Source organism: Balaenoptera acutorostrata, chromosome 14 (assembly GCF_949987535.1).
Source record: "Balaenoptera acutorostrata chromosome 14, mBalAcu1.1, whole genome shotgun sequence".
NCBI classification, from domain to species: domain Eukaryota; kingdom Metazoa; phylum Chordata; class Mammalia; order Artiodactyla; family Balaenopteridae; genus Balaenoptera; species Balaenoptera acutorostrata.
In genome coordinates this window covers 22,072,300-22,091,803 of record NC_080077.1, presented here as the reverse complement: position 1 = coordinate 22,091,803, position 19,504 = coordinate 22,072,300, and the positions used below count along the sequence as shown (strand labels likewise).

Sequence of the window (19,504 nt, the reverse complement as noted above, 5' to 3'; positions counted from 1 at the left end):
ATTTTGAGGCTCAACCAAAAAATAGTTCTTGTCTGTTGAGAGACATAAGTGATCTTCAGTCATGCACTCCCACAGGTTTTTTGAGTCAAAGATTACTTAACTCTGATATCTTTTAAAGATATAATTCTAATATAAAAAACAGAGCATGGAATTTGGAGACAGACGGAACTGGTCTTGAACCCTCTCCAGACCTAACAGCTCTGTGATCTTGGGCAAGACAATTACCTTTTATGAGTCTTTATTATCTCATCCGCAGGAGGGAGTTGGTAACTCCCACTTAAGATATGGTTTTGAAGATTAAATTATCTCCACCAATATTTATTGAGCCCCTCCTATGTGCCAGGCTCTTTTTTAAGTGCTACAAATACCACAGTGAACAAAACATAAGCTTACCATTCTTGTCCAGCTGATGGTCTTACATGGAGTTGAATATTTCCTTGCTGGTTCTTAAGTCATTGAAGCAGAGTGTTGCCTGGGAGTGGATTAGAACTGAATTTCTTGCACTCCTAGTTCTAAAATAATTATCCCTCTTGCTGCTACAGATTTTGAGTCACAATTAGCTACCAAAGGTTACTTAGAGATTCAGCAAGACCTTTTGTAGATTTTTTTACCGATTTTTTTTTTTTTTTTTTTAGTTCATAAAACTTCAGCTACCTTCAGGGAAACATATTTGCTATAAATATTTTGCACTATTTTTACCTTTTTTAATATATACTGTTTATCAGTAAACATAATTTGCATTATAAGTTTTTAGAAAGGCAGATACACATTCTTCAGTGCCTGAAAATTCTTGATGATAAGCTGTTACCCTCATATAACATTTGCTGCTGGCCAGACTGACATAGGCACAGCTAGCCCCCAAAAGATCTTTTGTCCTCGCTTACGGAACAAGTAGCTCCTTTTTAGTGGTGATGATGCCAGAAATGGAGTGATCTGGAGAGATTTTCATCTTTCAAAGAGATTTTTTTTTTTTTTGCCTGGCATCACCAAAGCACATCCTAAGCTTTCCAGGTATGACATCTGATGATCAGCAAGTAGGCTAGGTAAAATAAAGTTAACTGGATAACTGGATAAGAATATTCAGATTAGTTATTTGAACTTATATAACTTTACAGAAAAATGAGTGAATTTTTACTCAGTTTGGAGCAATGGAGGAAGAGGTAGAGCTTAGATATTTTTTAATATTAATGAGTCAAAAATAACATCATCATTCTACAACCCACACAGGCTATTAGAGTCAGCATTATCTTCAGTGTAAACGTTTCATTTGCAGGTATTTTTCTTCTACGATCAATTCGATAAATCTTGACCTTAGTGCTAACTATATATTTGAATTTTACATGAATGCGCTATTGTAAAACTGTTGTTGGCATCTCAAATTGTTGGTGAAATTCCAGGCCAATGTTATCTGAGGTGACTAGATTATAGTGAAAAAAAACCAATAAAATAGATCTTTAAAATACATACTGTCTCTGTTTTAACACATATGTATATTTTGTGTGGTTCCCTTCAGAGCTAATTATACTGTTTTAAAACAATAACAGAGAAGCAAAGGATAAGGAAATATAAAGCTGCCCAACTGTGGAATCACCCACCTGACATTCTAGGCATACCATAGTCTAATTACCATGTATTGGCAGTCAGAACAGTTACGTAGAGGAGAAAGTTTAAAGCAAAGAGTTTCCAGTGTCTTATTATTTCTTACAGTATCCTGTCTATTTTTTCTATGAATATAAACAACAAGTTGCTCCGAAGATGTTCGCTTTGATATCCCCACCGTGTCTTTTCCTGCCAAGACCTGCCTGTCACCTGGTTCCATTTTGCTACAATACTTATTAGAGTTTGAAAATCATAACATTCAATTTCCTGCCTTTTCCTTGAATATGCAAACTATACAGCAAGAGCAGAACAAAGATTCTTTCATGGCCATTAAGGAGTATCCTTAATAGAATCCAAACTTGCTGGTGGTTCAGTTCTCAGTTCCACCATCTTCTTACTCTTGGGAAGCTTTCCAATGCTGGAAGGTAAATCTATATCCTGAGCCAGTTTTACCTAAGAAGCTCTTTTTCCCTTATATCTGTCCACCAAATTTCAATATCAAGAGTACTTGACTTTCTGCTTACCATATGGAGGGGGTAAGTTTTACCCCACCCTGCCCTGCTGAACTGAGTATCTGGAGTGGCCACTGGGTTCGAGAAACAAATGGAAATGTTCCATGCAACTTCTTTGGCGTCTATCTTCCAACATAGTATCTAAATCTATGCTCTGCTGGCATCCTTTCTGGAAGCTAATTTGGCTTTATTTTCCAACCTGCTGCTGGTTCACACATAATTTGGCATTATGTATCAACAGCCTTAAAATCTTCATAGCCTTTGACTATAAGAAAATAATTTAAATCACTATGTTGTACACCTGACACTAATATAATATTGTAACTCATCAATACTTCAATTAAAAAATTAAAAATAAATTTAAAAAATAGTTTAACATTCAAAGACTTCTACAAAAGATATTCATCATGATATTTTTAATAAATTAAAAATTGAAAATCTTTTACTACTTAATGTCCAAGAATAAGAATCAGTTAAATAAATGTTGGTCAGGGAATTCCCTGGCAGTCCAGTGATTAGGACCCGGCACTTTCACTGCTGGGGCCCAGGTCCAACCCCTGGTCAGGGAACTAAGATCCCACAAGCTGCTCGGCCAAAAATAAATAAATAAGTAAATAAATAAATAAATAAATGTTGGTGCATCTATAAAATGGAGTTTTAAGCAGCTCTGGTCAGCGTTTATATTCTAGAAGTATTTCTATAATGGCATATCAAAAAGTCTCATGCTATAATCCCAAACAAAACTGCATGCACAGTATGATCTTAACTTCTTAACTGTGTATAAATAGTATGAACAAAGAGTGAGGGAAAAGAACGTATAGCAAAATATTAACAGTCGTAATTTTTATTCCTTTCTTATGTTCCAACTTTTTTCCCTATATATCTTTCTATAATTTCTATAATTTCCTGTAACGGGCATAAAGAAAATACAATTTTAAAAATTAAGATACAGAAGAAAAAGAAGGGGAGCAATTGATGGGCTGCATGTTTTCACGTCCATTCTACCTCTAGGTGAGCCATATACTGCTCTCTGCTGAGGCACTTCGGCTAGAAATGTACACTATCCATTCTCCTACTGAAGACAAATAGCTAATTAGGGGTGATGATAAGAACCTGCGTCACCTGGTCTCTTCTTTTTCAGCACACGACGGTTTTGCCCTTTATATTAATTGAGATGAGGACATCACACCATGCGTATCCCAGCAGGAGCAGCGGACTGGCCGCCATATGTACCTTCTCTGTTGGCTATATATTATGGTAAGGACAGTGCCTGCTGGGCTTTCTTACTGTATTAGATTTTGCACTGCTAAATTTGGGCACATATTTCATTATGGATATAATCACTAACAGATTCACACTGCGTGCCTCATTTGGTCCAAGACCTGAGCTTTGTCTCATTTCCCCAGATGCTTATATTTTTAGAAAGTATATGCCAAACCTCACACAACAGGAATTTGTTGAACAATTCCATGTAAGCAGTGGTTCTTCCAAGGCTACATTTTTCAACTCTTTTTCAAACTAAATGTTTTTCTTGGACATCAATTTTATTGCTTAAGGGCTTTTTTGCTTGGGATTTTTTGTTGTTGTTGCTTTTTTTGGGAGTGAGGGAGTTGCAGCAAATGCAAATGAGGACAGAAGAAATGACCTCTTAGAGGAGTGACTTCTATCCTCTAAGTGAAACAAGTGAAAATGTACATTTTCCTGAGTCAGTTTAAAACCTTTTCCAGAATTTGCTATTACATATAGCATGCATTTAATGGTTTTGTTTTGAAAAATTGAGATAAATAAATAGCAGGAAATCTCTGCTTTGTCTATTGGGCATGAATAAGCCCCAAGTGTGAGGTGCCAAATTTATCTGATAAAAGAATTTTTGCCTGTTGAGTTTACTTCACTTTAATTTCAGTTCTAACCATGTTTTAACATTTCAAAATTATTTATCTTAAGATAGTTTCTTATTTCTCTGTATAATTCCAAGTGCTCTTTGATATATTAGCATACACAGAAAAGGTCTCTCCCGTCAGCATTTCCGCCTCTTGGGACTCTCTTGTCCTGAGTTCTGGGTCACCATCACCTCCTTTAAGTCTTTAGGACTGAATCACGTTCTTCCAAACCCAGGACTGCACTTAATCCCACCAAAATCCTGGAGCATTTTGGGAGGTCCAGTGTCTGTGGAGCGTTTGGCTCCAGCCAGTCAAGAGATATAAAATAAAGGTCAGTACAGTACTTCACATACTCTGCCTGAATGATCACATAATGCTCCAAATCTGAACAAAAAGGGAATTTGCTTTTAGGAAGTCACACCCTGTGGCTGGATCTAAGGGGACATCCAGGCTACAGACCCCAGAACAAACATGCGGTCATGTTCAATTCCATCTGCCACTTCATTGATGAGTCACCGACTGTTCACGAGGACTGGGGAACGTTTGTTTTCCTAGTGACTTTTTAGATTTTTTTTTCTACCCAAAATATTAAGTATTGGCTTTCTCTGAAAGAAAAAATTCAAATGATCCGGGCTCACAGGTGAAGTGTGACTGTGAAATTATATCTTAAAAATGAATGCATGTGCTTTATACATAAGAACTTGATGTTCCAATGACTCTTATCTTTCAGAAGAGTCAGGTAGGAAAGCTAACAGTTATTCCAGGGTTGCTACAATGTTTACAACACGTCTGGAACTGCCTATAGATTTAGTTTAAAAATCAAACGCCCGGGCTTCCCTGGTGGTGCAGTAGTTAAGAATCCGCCTGCCAATGCAGGGGACACAGGTTCAAGCCCTTGTCCAGGAAGATCACACATGCTGCGGAGCAACTAAGCCCGTGCGCCACGGCTACTGAGCCTGCGCTCTAGAGCCCGCGAGCCACAATTACTGAGCCCAGGTGCCACAACTACTGAAGCCCGCAAACCTAGAGCACGTGCTCCGCAACAAGAGTAGCCCCCGCTCGCCGCAGCTAGAGAAAGCCCGTGTGCAGCAATGAAGACCCAACGCAGCCAAAAATAATAAATAAATAGATAAATAATAAAAATGATAAATTTAAAAAATAAAAATAAAATGCCCTTCCCACCTCTCCCCCCAAAACACAGCCTCATTACTTTGCACTCATATTCACTTACCTGTGGGAAGGAAGGACTTTTACTCTGGGAACTCTGGGTGTATTTCTGTGAATTCATTTATATGCCATTAAATTATCCGAATCTTGTAGAGCCCCAGAGATTTTAGGAACTACATACTTTATGATGGCTTTTCTTCCACTGTGGGTGCTATCAGTCCACATTCCAAAGAGACACGTGGGAAATACCACATAGTCTTCATTGTAGACCCCCAAGATCCCTCATTAAAATGAAGCATTACTCACGCTCTCTGTGCCAAGGGCGGCCTGCCAACTCTGCACCCTCCCTGAGCAAACCAGTGCTTGTTTGGACACGTATCTGCATTAACCAGCGAACTCTCCCAGCTATGTTCTGAGAAAGCTTTCAAAGTAGACTTTCCTTTGGTGTTCTGCCCTAGGCATTCATAGCTATGCCAAGAGCTAAACAATGCCCTTCACACCAATGTCACATTATACAAACACAGGGATTTTAATTGTCATCAAAAAAGTACTGGGTTTTACTCCCTTCCGGACTATCTCAGATGCAACGTACCAGTGACACAACAGCAAAAGGTTCAGAATGTGAAATCTTTACCATACCACATACCAGGGTTGTTCTGGACATTCCAGAACCTTATGCCAAAATGTAAGAAAGCATTCCTCTTGTCACAGGCTAATTATAAAGTAGATCTCCCTTAAAATCCTCTGTGTGGTTGAGCTGAATCTATACCTCCGAGGCTGCTGGCCAGCCTGCCTGTCTGCTTGGCTCTGATTCTAGCTTGCTGCCCATTTTCACAAGTCTCCCTACCCATCTGAATCTGCTGTCTTCCTAGGTTTGGGTCACAAGAGTTGAGAAAACGAGGGGCACCGGAGCTTTCCCTCATGGACTGGAGCCCACTGAGCTCCCACGCTCAGTGGCTCCACTTCCCAGCCCCCATCTCAGTCCGACCCAAGCTCAGCATCTGAAGTCATCCCAGACCCTTCCCTTGCCCACCTCCACTTGTCTTTCCACTTACCCAGGGGTCTGGGACACAAATATCCCCTGACCATTGATGGTGGGCTCTTAACTCCCTTTCTGTACACCTCTCCTCCACCATCCCTCCTCCGCGCATTTCTCTGCACCTTATTTGTGACATTTCCCCTTAATGAGTGAGATGATCCATATTCTCCTATGCAGGACACAACACAGAAGTCCCCTTGGTTTCTAATGCAACAGTAATTATCAGGAATTGTACTGAGTACTATTTATTCGACTGCTGTGCCAAAAGCGATTTTAAATATTACCGTGTTTACTTCCCCAAAAAACACTTTGAGATAAGCATTATCTGTCTCATTGTACGGATAAGGACACCAAAGCTTAGAGAGATGATATGGCTTGCCCAAGGAAAAGACACTATTTTTGTTGTTGCCAGAACTACAGTTGACCCTTGAACAACGTGGGGCTTAGGGGTGCTGACCCTCGCCGCAGCGGAAAATCCGAGGATAATTTTACAGTCAGCTCCATATACATGGTTCCTCTGTATCTGCAATTCCTTCATATCTGAGGTTCCACATCCGTGGAGTCATCCACGCTCAGATCATGTGGTAGTGTCGTAAGTATTTACTGAAAAAAAAATCTGCATCTAAGTGGACCATCGCAGTTCAAACCCATGTCCTTCAAGGGTGGACTGTACAGTGCGAGCCCTGGGGTGTGCCTGCAGAGTCTATACAGTGAACCATATATTCTCCACCCCTTCTTACTGTGTGAAGGGTAACGCTATGGGTGAACAAGTTAAGTGAGTTTTCAGTTTTTGTTTTGAAGCAATACATCAGAAGCAGCCAGGTCTAATCGTTAAGGCCACTTCCTGGGTTTGAATTCCCACTCCCATACTTAACCTTTCTGGGCTTTAACTTATTCGGACGTAAAATAGGGACAGGGATAGTATGTACCTCATGGGGTGGTGGTGAGGACTCAGTTACTCTATGTAGAGCCCATAGAACTATGCCTGGCAGACAGTAAAAGTTTCTGTATTTGCTATTATTATTATTATTTCTACATTTGCAGTTCCGAGAAGCTCCTCAGCAACAGTAGCAAGAGCACGTGCTTTCTTCTCAAGGGTCTGAGAATTTTAGTTACGATGCTACAAGTCCTTTCTCTTCCTTTACTCATTCTTGCTCACTTATACACTCTTCACTTTAAGAATCCAAAACAATAAAGGATATAAAAATACAAATTTGTTTTTAAGTTTAAAAGGATCATCAGGAAATCTTGAAGGAGGGGCTGAGCAAAACAAGTGAACTTTAAGATCACGGGATGCTGACCGTTGTCACCCTCCAGTTGACAAATTCTACAAGAGCAGACGTCCTCACTCCACCTGGTGCAGGACTCCTGGTGGCCAATCTGTTCCTTGGATGTGGTGCCCTCTCCCCAGCCCCTCACATCCTTGTCTCCCTGCAGTATTAGCTCTGCTTTTCAATCTGCAGGGCACACAAAGAGGAAACCACTGCAGATCCTAGGAAATTTACATCCCCAGGGATTCAACAGTGGGTCTCCTGTGTGCTGAGGAGTCTTCTTGCTGCCTCTGGCCATCACCCCCTCCCACGGTGGTTCTCATTCAGCCAGAGCCCACCTGAGATCTAAGGGGCCGTGCATAGTACATGCTGACCACTACATGCAGGGCACAGTCAAAAGCAAGGAGGCATTAGTGAAGTGGAGAAGATGGGTCCTGGGAGTGTCTTCTCATGGATAAACATTTCTTATCACTGCAGTGAGCTTATATAAAGCAAAATAGAAATTTCTGTTGTCTTGGGGCCCTAGTCGTTTTTGATAAATTCCACAATCCAAGTCCTACTGCCCCAAATGTGTCCATTGTACAACTTTCCAACCTAGAAAATAAAACAAAGTAAAATCATAGTGAAGCGTGATCTTTCTTTTATGATATAGACTTAAATGGCCCAAAATCAGAATTTTATCACCACCAAACTTGGTTATGTCTCAGCCGTACAATTGCAGATTTTTTTTTGTTTTCTTATTGAAACGTTTCTATATTTCCTCAAATTTTTGCTGGAAACATACATTATTTTTAAAGTAGAGAAAAAAATCTTAAAAATAAAAATAAGAGTGTACTCTAATTAAGAAGTCTTGGAAAGAATATTAAGCCATGAACGAGTAAAAAATTTTTGCATAAAATTTGCACCTGCTTCACTAAGAAAATTAAATTTTGGACCACATTAAACTCCTGTTTAGTTGGATGTTTCTTCACCAGTTAAACAGATCTGGCCAGCAGATGACCAGCATTTTCTTCTGTTCAACTTGAATCTTTCCCTCAACCATAACTGCCTACTCTGTTGACTTTTACATCTGGGATAGTGTGTGAAAGTTTTCCTAATTTCCTGGCATCGGAAAACTGGAACCAAGCTGAAAGAGTGACATGCTAAGTGCCTCCCATTCTGAAGAGAGATACCTTTCTTGGGTCTTATAAGAGACAGCCAGAGGACCCTGCTTCCTTACCCATCCCCAAAGCCATCCACACTCTTTGCCATGGCCATCCTCCCCACCCTCCTTCCTCAGCCTGGCTGGGGAAGAGGGAGAGGGTCTTTGCATTCTTGAGCTTGGGGTCTAGGGGAGCTACTGGGAAAGGAAGTGCCTCCCCACACTTGCCAAAGCCAGTTAGTTTTAAGAGGCTCCAAAAGAAGCCCTGGTAAATATCCAGGGTGAGACAGGAATCTAATTTAGGAATCAGACTTGTTAACCTTCCTTATGCCTCCTACCTGAGCAAAGAAAGGGGCATTGGAAGGATATGGCAGGGGGGAGGGAGGGGCAGCTGTAGAGCAGCCTAGATCCTACCATCGTAAGTGGCAAAGATAGATGGGTAAGTTTCTTGTGGATCTGGTGTGACATCAAGGGAGGTTGCTGGGCTTGAACTATCCACTCAAGAAGGCCAGCCCCTGGACAAGGGTTTCCCAGGGGCAAAAACTAGAAGGTTCCGCTGTGGGCAGGAGCCAGGGTGTGTTGAAGAGGGCAAGCTGGAGCCAGCCAGTCTCCCACAACGTCTGCAAGTAGAGAAGCCCTTCAGAGAACCCCTACAAACCTCCTGCCTGTGTACCCCACGCACAAGTGAGCATCTGAGAATCAGCCTCACAGCCTGAATCAGTGCGAATTTGGTATTAGCCAGAGGAGCAGTGGCAACCACTTGTACAACTATGGGCAGTGAAAGCAGAAGATATTCATCCTCCCATTTCACTTCCTGAATGGAGAAGAGACATCCCAGAATCAGGATTTACCCTCCCCTTCTACATCAAGGTACTGGAGTGGAGGGCAGCATGAAAATGTAGCGTCCCCTCCTGCTCAAGGCTCCAGCGATAATCCTGGTGTGTTCAAGGAAAGCAGAAAGCCAGTGTGTTGGAGCAGAGCAAGAGGGAGAGTGAACAGAGACTCTTGGGGTGGAGGGAGGGTCATGTAGGACCTCGTAGGCCATTGTAAGGACTGTGTCCTTAATTCAGAATGAAATTGAGAGTCACTGGAAAGTTTTTTTTTTTAATTTTATTTATTTATTTATTTATTTATGGCTGTGTTGGGTCTTCGTTTCTGTGCGAGGGCTTTCTCTAGTTGCGGCAAGCGGGGGCCACTCTTCATCACGGTGCACGGGCCTCTCACTATCGCGGCCTCTCTTGTTGCAGAGCACAGGCTCCAGACGCACAGGCTCAGTAATTGTGGCTCACGGGCCCAGCTGCTCCGCGGCATGTGGGATCCTCCCAGACCAGGGCTCAAACCCGTGTCCCCTGCATTGGCAGGCAGATTCTCGACCACTGCGCCACCAGGGAAACCCCACTGGAAAGTTCTGAACAGAGAATTGACATGATCTTAGACGTTTTTAAAAATTCACTTTGGCTACTGTGTTAAGAACAGATGGGGGCAAGGATGGAACAAGAGAGCAGTTAAGAAACTATAGAAGTCATTTTGGAGGGAGATGATGTGATTTGGACCAAGGTGGTAGAAATGACAGTGTGAGAAATAGTAGGATTCTGAATATATTTTGAAGATAGAATCAACTGTATTTCCTGTTTAATTTAGACCAAATCCAAATTAAACTCCAGACTCAAACCCCTTTAATACTTTTTAACTTCGGTGTGTGATAGGCAGAATAATGATTCCCAAAGATGTCCACATCCTAATCCCCGGAACCTGTGACTATGTCACTTCACATGACAAAAGAGACTTTGTGGATGTGATTACATTAAAGATATTGACCTGAGGGGATTAGCCTGCATTATCCAAGGGGGCCCAATCTAATCTTAAAAGGAGAGACCCTTTCCCAGCTGTGGTCAGAGAGAGACGTGACTAGGAGAACAGTCAGACACACGTGCTGTGAAAAGGACTCAAATGACATTTGCTGGCTTTGAAGATGGAGTAAGAGGCTATGAACTAAGGAGTACGGGCTGTCTCTAGAAGCTACAAAAGTCAAGGAAACAGATTTTCCTCCAGAGCCTCCAGAAAGGCATGCATCCCCACCAACATCTTGATGTTAGTCCCGTGAGACCTGTGTTGGCTTTCTAACCTACAGAATTAGAAGATAAATTTGTGTGGTTTCAAGCCACAGAGCTTGTGGTAATGTGGTACAGTAACAACAGACAACCCATACACTTGAGCAAGTCACTTAGTCTCTGTGGACCTCAGTTTCCCCATCTGAAAAAAAAGAGGGTGATGATACTTAGGCAGGATTGCTGTGAGAATCAGAAAAATGGGTACAAAATGCCTGCCACGTGATTGGCACTCAGTACAGTATCCATTGTTGTTGATCTGTGTTTATGCTAAGAATACTCAGTTCTTAGGGAGCCTGAATCAGCCCCTTTCTGCATGTTTCTTCACTCGTTAACCTGTCATGCTACTCTGGCAGGTAGAGGTCCATATCCTTGAAGTCAGACAGTCCTTGTTCAGATGCCCTCTTCCTAAGGGCTTTGAGCAAATTACTTATTCTCTCTTAGCCTCATTTTTACCACCTCTAAAATGGGAGGTAATGCCTGCACATTATCTCCCACTAGAGATAATAGATTATTGAGCACGTGGGTCACTCAAGAAATGATAGTATCTTTCCTTCCTCCCAGGCAATAAAAATCCTGAGTGTCTGAGTCTCTGTGAAAAGGTCTCATTTCTCTCTCTTCCTCTTTTCCCCACCATCCTTATTTTCATTTTATCCTCGGCTCTTCTTAAGGATTTTGGTCCTGTTTGGTGGGGTTTGTGTCTCCTTGCTACCTATTAAGAATACTAAAGAGTGTTCTGAAAATTTCTTATGCTTCATGTACTAAGTTATTCCCCAAGCTCTGTTTTTCCCCTGAGATTTGAGAATGTCGTTGCTTTCCCATTATTCTAATCTGTTTGTTTCTACAAACACTTTGTGTAGTGGTAGTTGTTGTTTTCTTATCCTCTGAGGAGGAGAAGCCTATCTAGACAGTTGAGGACTTGCCGAGTAAGAGTGTGGCTGGCACGGGACTCCTCAGAGTGTCCATTTGGGTGCTGGTTGAATCAGCATCTGGACAGAAAAGGTTTTTGTGTACCATCCATCTCAATTCCCAGTGTTTATTATTCTGAGTTTCATCTTCTCTTACCCCGAACAGCTGGTTCTCAGGCATCCTGGGTATACATGAAGAACTAGAATTCCCCATATGCTATTAACCAGACCCCTCACCAAGACCATTTTATATGCACTTATGACCTTTCCCCCACTCCTCAACACCCCTATCCTCCATCCACCCCAACACTACTACTTCTCTTCCCTGCCGTCTTCCGGAACCGCCATTTGGATGCTGCTTGTGCCTTTGATGCTATCGGCAATTTTACTTTGTATTTCTCCAGCCAGCTCTGCCCATCCCCATCCCCCTCCCCCTCACTGTCCCCTGTCCTCTTTCAGCAGACGGCCTAGTCTTTAACTTCGCAGAGAATGTAAAAAACTCTCTGGGCATCATTTGCTGGCTCTTCCCACTCTACCCAAACCTCAGTGCTGGAGTTCTTTGGAGTTCAGCACACGGTCTTTTTCTCTTTTTGTTTATTATTTTTAAATTTTTTTTTGTGGCAAGAATACTTAACTTGAAATCTACCCTTGTAACCTAGGTTCTCTTTTTTTAGTACCTCTTCTTCCTGGATAAATCCATCCACTCCGTGTTTACAACTACCTCCATCTCAGATCTCCAGCTCGGAGCTGTCTCCTGATGTCCGCTCACAAGTCTCTCACGCTTAGCAACTGCAAACCAAACTCATGCAGTGCCTGCTTTCCCAGTCACACCCCCAAACTTGTATCCCCTTGGCATTGCCACCCATCCAGTTATTCATGCCAGAAATCTGTGAAACCACCTCTTCAGCCCACCTCTTTTGGGCCTATTACAGAGAATCATCCACCAATTTCTAGCTTCTACATCTCTGAAGTACTTTTAGAATCCGTACACTTTGCTCCCTCTCCACTGCCAACACCATGGTCCAAGCTGCAGTCATCCCTCGCCTGAACCACTGCTTAGAGCTGGCATTCCCCCACTGCCACCCCATCTACATGTAGGATCCCTCAGCTCTTTTTTGAAAATACATATGATCATGCCACTCCCTTGCTCAGAGAATGTGGATGACTTCCCATTGCTTCTAGGGATAAAATCCAAAATTCCTTTACATGGCTTAGGGGACCTGCATTACGTGACCCCACCAACCTCTCTGGCCTTATCCTCCTCCTCTTCCCCCTTTGCTTATTACAGCCACGGTGACCTTCTCACTGATGGTCAAGAGCTATACGTTCCTTCCAGCTTCAAAGCTTCCACCTGCCCCACACCACCATCCAAACCCCATCTCTCCTCAGTCACATCACCCATAATTATTAGTTACAAATCCTACACATCCTTCAGGTAGTAGCTGAAATCTCTTTCTCAGGGAGACCTTCTCTGATTCCCAAGACTTGGGTCAGCCCCTCGGTGGTACACTACTGCAGTCACCTGTTCATTTCCATCTAGGAAGTGAAAAACCAGTTGTTATTACAGAGAATAACATGTCCCTCTGTTACATGGTTATTTGGTTAATTTTTTTTCAAAGTCTGCCACCCAAAACCCCTCCCTTCACTATCTAGAGGGAGAGAAAGAAAGTTGCAATGATCTTCAAGAAAATAAAAAGAGCCTCTTCGTCTACAGTTTTCTAAGGGTTTATACAAATCCATTCTCTTTAGACATCACATCAATCAAATTGTCAGAGAAACCATTCTTAAGATAGATTGCTTAATAAGAGAAATTGTGATGATAGTATGTGCGTTTTAAATACAAGCAGATAAAGTAAGGAAACAATTTTAAATTATATATATTTTACACCTACCTTACACTTAGCTCAATCATAACCATGTAAAATGTTTATGATACTCCTACCATCTACTCCTCTGATGTTGAATTTCAGCTTTATTGCCACTTCTCCTACTTGCCTGGTTCATTTAAGTTGCCAACTGACGTTGATAGACATGTAGGAGGGCTCACAGTCTGTGCACCTCGCCAGAGTAACATCCTATAGGGGATCCTGGGGAGATGACCCAGTTCAGGCAATAAAAAATTCCAGGTAGAGAAAAGATCCATTTATTAGCCAAAGTACAGCCTCTCCATTTCCCCGAGGGGAGCCTTCTCGATGGCTTTGAGAACGTAAGAGTGTTTTGAAGGCTCAGAACATATTCTCTGGCGGCTGCACAGGTGGGATTACGTAAACCTCTTTGCCGTGATCCCAGGCCCGCCCGGTCCCGCCTTCAGCAGGTGGTTTCCACAGCCTGCGATAACTGGGCAGAAGCGTGTTCCCCGCATTGCATCACCCACAGCACCCAGCAGGGCTGGGCTCCCAGGAGACACAAAATGAAAACCAACTGAAAATAATTCAGATGAGGAGATATCTGCGCCAGAGTTGAGCTTATACCCCAAGAGTCAAAAGAAATTTACAGCCCCAAAGACCTTTTGTTTGAGATATAATGGAAATGGCAAGAGAACTTGGTCTAAAGTACCCATGCAAAACTTTGTCTTTATTCATTTAAGTAGGCCCATTTCGCTAATAATTTTCAAAGTAAGAGAAGGAACTAGCTTGATTATTATTATATTTTAATTCTCCCATATTCTGAAAGAACCAGGTCCATGTAGATTCAGGATGAAATTCCTTAACTCTCTCCAGCAGGTATTTATTTATTTATTGAGTCCCTCCCATGCGCCAGGCATGGTGCTAAGTGCAGGAGGTAAACAGTATATAAAGCTTTGGCTCCGTCCTCAGGAGCTTACAGTCTGTTGGAGGATACAGGGAAATTAAAAAGCAATTACCCTACAGTTCATAAGTGCTATGTATAAGAGAAGAAATACAGGAGGCTTTCAGAGTCCAGAGGTACATTCCCTATCCCAAACTTACGGGGTCATGGAAGGCTTCCCTGAAGAAGTGACGTGTAAGCTGGCCCTTGAGGGTGAATAAGAGTTAGCCATATGAAGATCCAGGGTAAGGGTATCCAGGGTATCCAGGGCAGAGAAGGGAGACGGCCTGGAGGCAAGAAAGAGCAAATCACAGTCAGGCAGTGAAAGAAGTTTAGTGCACCTGGAACCACTGGAATTTTCCCAACTTCAATCACTACCTCTACTCTCCCCACCACAACTGCTTTTATTTCACCTCTCCACAACATCCTTCTTTGAGTTGGGATTTTGTTTGGTTGGTTGGTTGATTGATTTGCCTGTTTCCTGAGATGCCAGGCTGTGTATGGCTGCTCTCTCAGCCTCCTTGACAGGCCCCATTCGTCTGCTCACTCCCTAACGCTCAAGCCTCTGAGCAAGCTTTCCCCACCGCCTCCCATCCACTTGCTACTTCTTGGCCAAAGATTATTTTAAAATGCAAATCTGATCCTGTCAATGCTCCTACTCAAAGCTCTTCAGTAGTTTTTTTTTTTTTTTCTTTTTTGGTAGCACTTTTATTTTTCCTTATACCATGACATATCCTTGGGCCATGATAGTCTCACCTGACAGTAGAAAAACAAGATGTTTCAGTCATCCTTAAAAGCTGAGAATTCCGTACAAAAATCTCACGTAAATTAAAACAGTGCATAAATTTGCAGGTACAAATACAAATCGTTTTGCGACTATAGTGAGTAATTTAGCCCCATGATATTCTGCTGGAAAAACATTGGATAAGAAAGAAAACGGAGTCTGAAAGCTTGGGTTAGCTATGTTTCTTAGCTGTGATGGAAGACTGCAAGAAAGAAGTCACAATTCACTCATAAATTCTTGCCAGCCTCTAGAGAAATCCAGAAATTGTCATTAGTGCTCTGTTCAGATCTGATCAGGCCCCAGAGGGGTGAACAGCTCACAAGAAATTGTCATCAGATCAGGCCAAGTCCCTTCCATAGACACATTACCCTTTGCCTCCCTTAGTTACACAAAATCTTCAACCAGATACACTAAACTTTAAACCAAATGTATGCACAGAATTTCAGAAAACATGTTATAAATAGTTAACTTGAGTACAATGTGAAATGGTGCTATTTGCCTGCCTATCAGGCAAGGGCAGGTGTCTTTTTAAAAAAGACATATTCGGGTAGATGAGTCTAACATAAGATATGTACCTCTGCCAGGGCAAACTTGTACTTGTGAACTAACTCGTACAGAAAGTCAGTGTATCTGCCAGCAGTCCATTTAAAAGTATTTGCAGTGGCCAATGCCGGACTCATCAGAGCCCTGCTTGCTGGTCCACATCAGCTGAAGTAGCCAGATACCATATTTGCACCCAGAGGAGTGATCATCTTAATTGTCATCGTGGTTGGTTCCAGGGCTGTGCATCTGTTTGGGTTTTAAAGTCACTAACACCAAGATACTTGGTGATCCCACCAGACCACACGGTGCACATTGTGTTGGCATATAGGTCCTTTCCAATATCAGCATCACATCTTTAGGTTGAATTGGAAGCATTCCCGTGAATGCCAGGATTCCATGCCCAAGAAGAGTGGCTGGAAAGCGCTCCCGGATCTAAGAGCCTCTCACGGCTGGAGAGCCTTAGCTGACGTCAGGGAGCTCAGTTCTCCTCTCCAGGGAGGACGGGAAGCAGCACGAGCTCCTGTTTGACAACCAGGATGGGGCAGCACCTCTTCTCCTTGATGTCATGTGCAATTTCTGCTGTGGCAGTGAAGCTGTAACGTCTTTTTCTCACAACCTTTAGAAATATTCTTCCCAGTATGAGCTAGCTCGGTCCAGAAACAGGATAACATGGAGCGTGCGTAACCCTCCTAGATGGGCATCGTGTGGGTGACAGCATCACCCCAAGTCTGTACATGCAGCAGCGTATGACCAGAGGTGCACAGGGACGGCACAGCTGGAAGAGCAGCATGCACGGCTGGTTACTGAAGGGGTCAAACAGGACCTGTGACAAGCGGCCTTGAGGTCCAAGGGAGCTTCACCAGGGAAAGCACGGTGTTTCCCAGGAGCAGCAGGAATCACCGCAGTAGGTGTGGTGCCAGATTCCCCTCCTCAGCCGGTAGGAACCGAGCTACGTTCATCAGCGTTCTCCTCTGACAGACACCTCTCTTGTTCTGGGTTCGTCGTCCGTATGGTTTTCCTTCTGCCCCATACCTACCATTACGTCCTGTTATCTTTGGCAATAAATAACAGAAGGTAACCAGGCACAGGGGTTATCGTCCCCAGCAGAGACCCCTTTGCTCGTGCCCGAGCCATTGTTGAGGGAAAGAACAGTGAGTTCTTGATTCTTCCTGTGACTTTCATTTGCTGCACGCATAGATGGAGAAGAACTGGCCGTGAAGCAGGGACGGTACCATTTCACACTGTACTCAGCTATTTATAACATGCTTTCTGAAATTCTGTACATACATTTGGTTTAAAGTTTAGTACATCCAGTTGGAGGTTTTGTGTAACCAAGGAACGCTAGGGGTAATGTGTCTAGGGAAGGGACTTGGCCTGATCTGATGGCTCTTCAGCCAGCTGACAATTTCTTGTGAGCTGTTCACCCCTCTGGGGCCTGATCAGATCTGAACAGAGCACTAATGACAATTTTTGGCTTTCTCTAGAGGCCCTGTGAGATCTCGCCCCTGCCTACCTGTGCTACCTCCTCTTCCCGTCCTTGCGCTCTCACCTCCCACCCTCCAGCCACACTCCACTTCTTTCCACCCCTCAGAGCCGCCAGGCTCTTTCTTGCCTCAAGACATTCACACATGCTTTTCCCTCACTGATCACTTGATTTCCAGCCCAACCCCTTAACCTACTGAGAGGTTATCTACCCGCCCTTGGATTTTTACCTTAAACATCACTTCTTCCAAGAAACCTTCCCTGATTCCTCATCTAGTTTAGGTCTGTACTGCTTCTTCCTTCCTGCTTCTTGCTTATTTGGAATTACTCCTTAGATATCTGGCTTTCCTACTGGATGGGGATGTCCTGAGGGTGGGAGCTAGGCCTCTTCTGTTTTTTCTATATCCCCACCTCCTAGCATAATGTTTGTGCAAAGCGTTTGTCAAGAGGGAAGAGATATGGGGATATATATATGTATATGTATAACTGACTCACTTTGTTATAAAGCAGAAACTAACACACCATTGTAAAGCAATTATACTCCAATAAAAATGTTAAAAAACAAAAAAAACACAGAAATGAAAGAATGAGGAAAGGCTATAAGCAAATGTTAAGGTTTGGTGACCACAAGCTGAGTAAATTATCTCTTGATTTCTGTTTTCATTGTGACATGAAATTATCTAAATGCAAGGAGAAAGGTGGGTGACAAAGAAGGGGTTTTTTGTTTTCTTTTTAAAGAAAGAATAATATAATATACCCCTCTTATCCATCACCTAGTTTCAACAATTATCAATATATTGCCAAACGTGTTTCACCTACACCTCCAGCTTGTTTTTTTATAGAGATATAGTTTACATACCATAGAATTCACCCTTTTAAAGTGTACAATCCAGTGGTTTTTAGAATATTCACAAAGTTGTGCAACCATTACCCTAATTCCAGAACATTTTTATCACCCCCTAAAGAATCCCTGTACCCTTTAAGCAATCACTGTCCCGTCCACCCCCTCTTCCCCCAGACCCCAGCAATGACTCATCTGCTTTCTGTCTATATGCATTTGCCTATTCTGGACATTTCATATAAATGGAATCATACAAAATGTGGTCTTTATGCTGGCTTCTTTCACTTGTCATAATGATTTCAAGGCTCATCCATGTTGTAGTACAAATTCATACTTCAGACATTTTTATAGCCAAATAATATGTCATTGTATGGATATACCACAATTATTTTATCCATTTATCAGTTGATGGACATTTTTGGATTATTTCCACTTTTTTGGCTGAAGATGGAAATGTGAAGGTATAAGGTATCCACATAATTAAAGGGAGAAGAGCTAACAGGGAAGCAGAAGGATGTCAGGCCACAGAGAGGACCCATTTGAATTGAGACCAAAAATAATGCTGCACAGGCATGGAACTTTATGGCCCACAAAGCCCTTTAAACGTGAGCTCTGCCTCTTCTCCAGAACTGCACAAGCCAGTTCTACTAATCTTCTTGTAGTTCCCCAAACCTCCCTTGGTCTGTCTTACCTCTGGCATTTGCAGTATCCTCTCCATGGGGACCATTTTCTTCCAGGCTTTACTCCCACATGCAGTCTATCTTTGAATCTCAGATCAGATGTCACTTCCTGCAGGAAACCATCCCTGACACTCTGGGTTGGTGTTAGGTGCCCCTTTCCAGTCCTCCCATGGCATCCCCCCAGTCACTCATCAAAACACTCACAGCAACTGCTCTGCAATCTCATCCCTGCACCACTGCCAGGCTGGTGGGCAGTAACTACTACGACATTCTCCATGTGATCCTTAGTGCCTCAGACAAAGCCTGGTACATAATCAGGGCTCAGTACATTTTGAAGGAATAAATGAATGAATGAGTGATGTATACTTTAAAAACCGTGAGTCCATGAGGGTCAAAGATGCTAAGAACTGGGGTAGGATAGTAATATGGCTGTCTTTCCAACACACTGACGGTTGCAATTCCTCAGAGATAAATTTTCACACCCTTGATAAGTGAGAACTAGAGTGATTAATGTTTTTCAAAACATAATTATTTGTATTTCTGAGTAAGTTTTCCATCAAAGTTGGAAATAAATATTTCAGAAATATTAGTTCATCTATTCTTCCGTTTTCTTTCTTTGTCCACATTTGGTATTCCATTCTTGAATGAAGGTCTCTAGAATATAAACCAAAGTGGCAAGAGGCTGTTCACCCAGGTGAAAACAGGTAAAGAAGAATAGGATACTAGCCAGGATTTCAAATGTAATCTAGCATTAGAGAGATA

The 19,504-nt window shown here is 42.5% G+C and overlaps 1 protein-coding gene across 3 annotated transcripts in view; it reads left to right on the top strand.

Moving 5' to 3' along the window:
• Positions 1 to 19,504, top strand: part of AIG1 (androgen induced 1) — a 230,441-nt gene that overhangs the window by 187,350 nt on the left and 23,587 nt on the right. For 2 of the 3 annotated variants that reach the window (XM_057528087.1, XM_057528085.1), the window contains exon 4: positions 3,253 to 3,368. The exons of the other annotated variant lie outside the window; for it this stretch is intronic. In XM_057528087.1, coding sequence (XP_057384070.1) covers positions 3,253 to 3,368 — 116 coding nt within the window. The remainder of the gene's footprint in view (positions 1 to 3,252; positions 3,369 to 19,504) is intronic. 3 annotated transcript variants of the gene reach the window in all.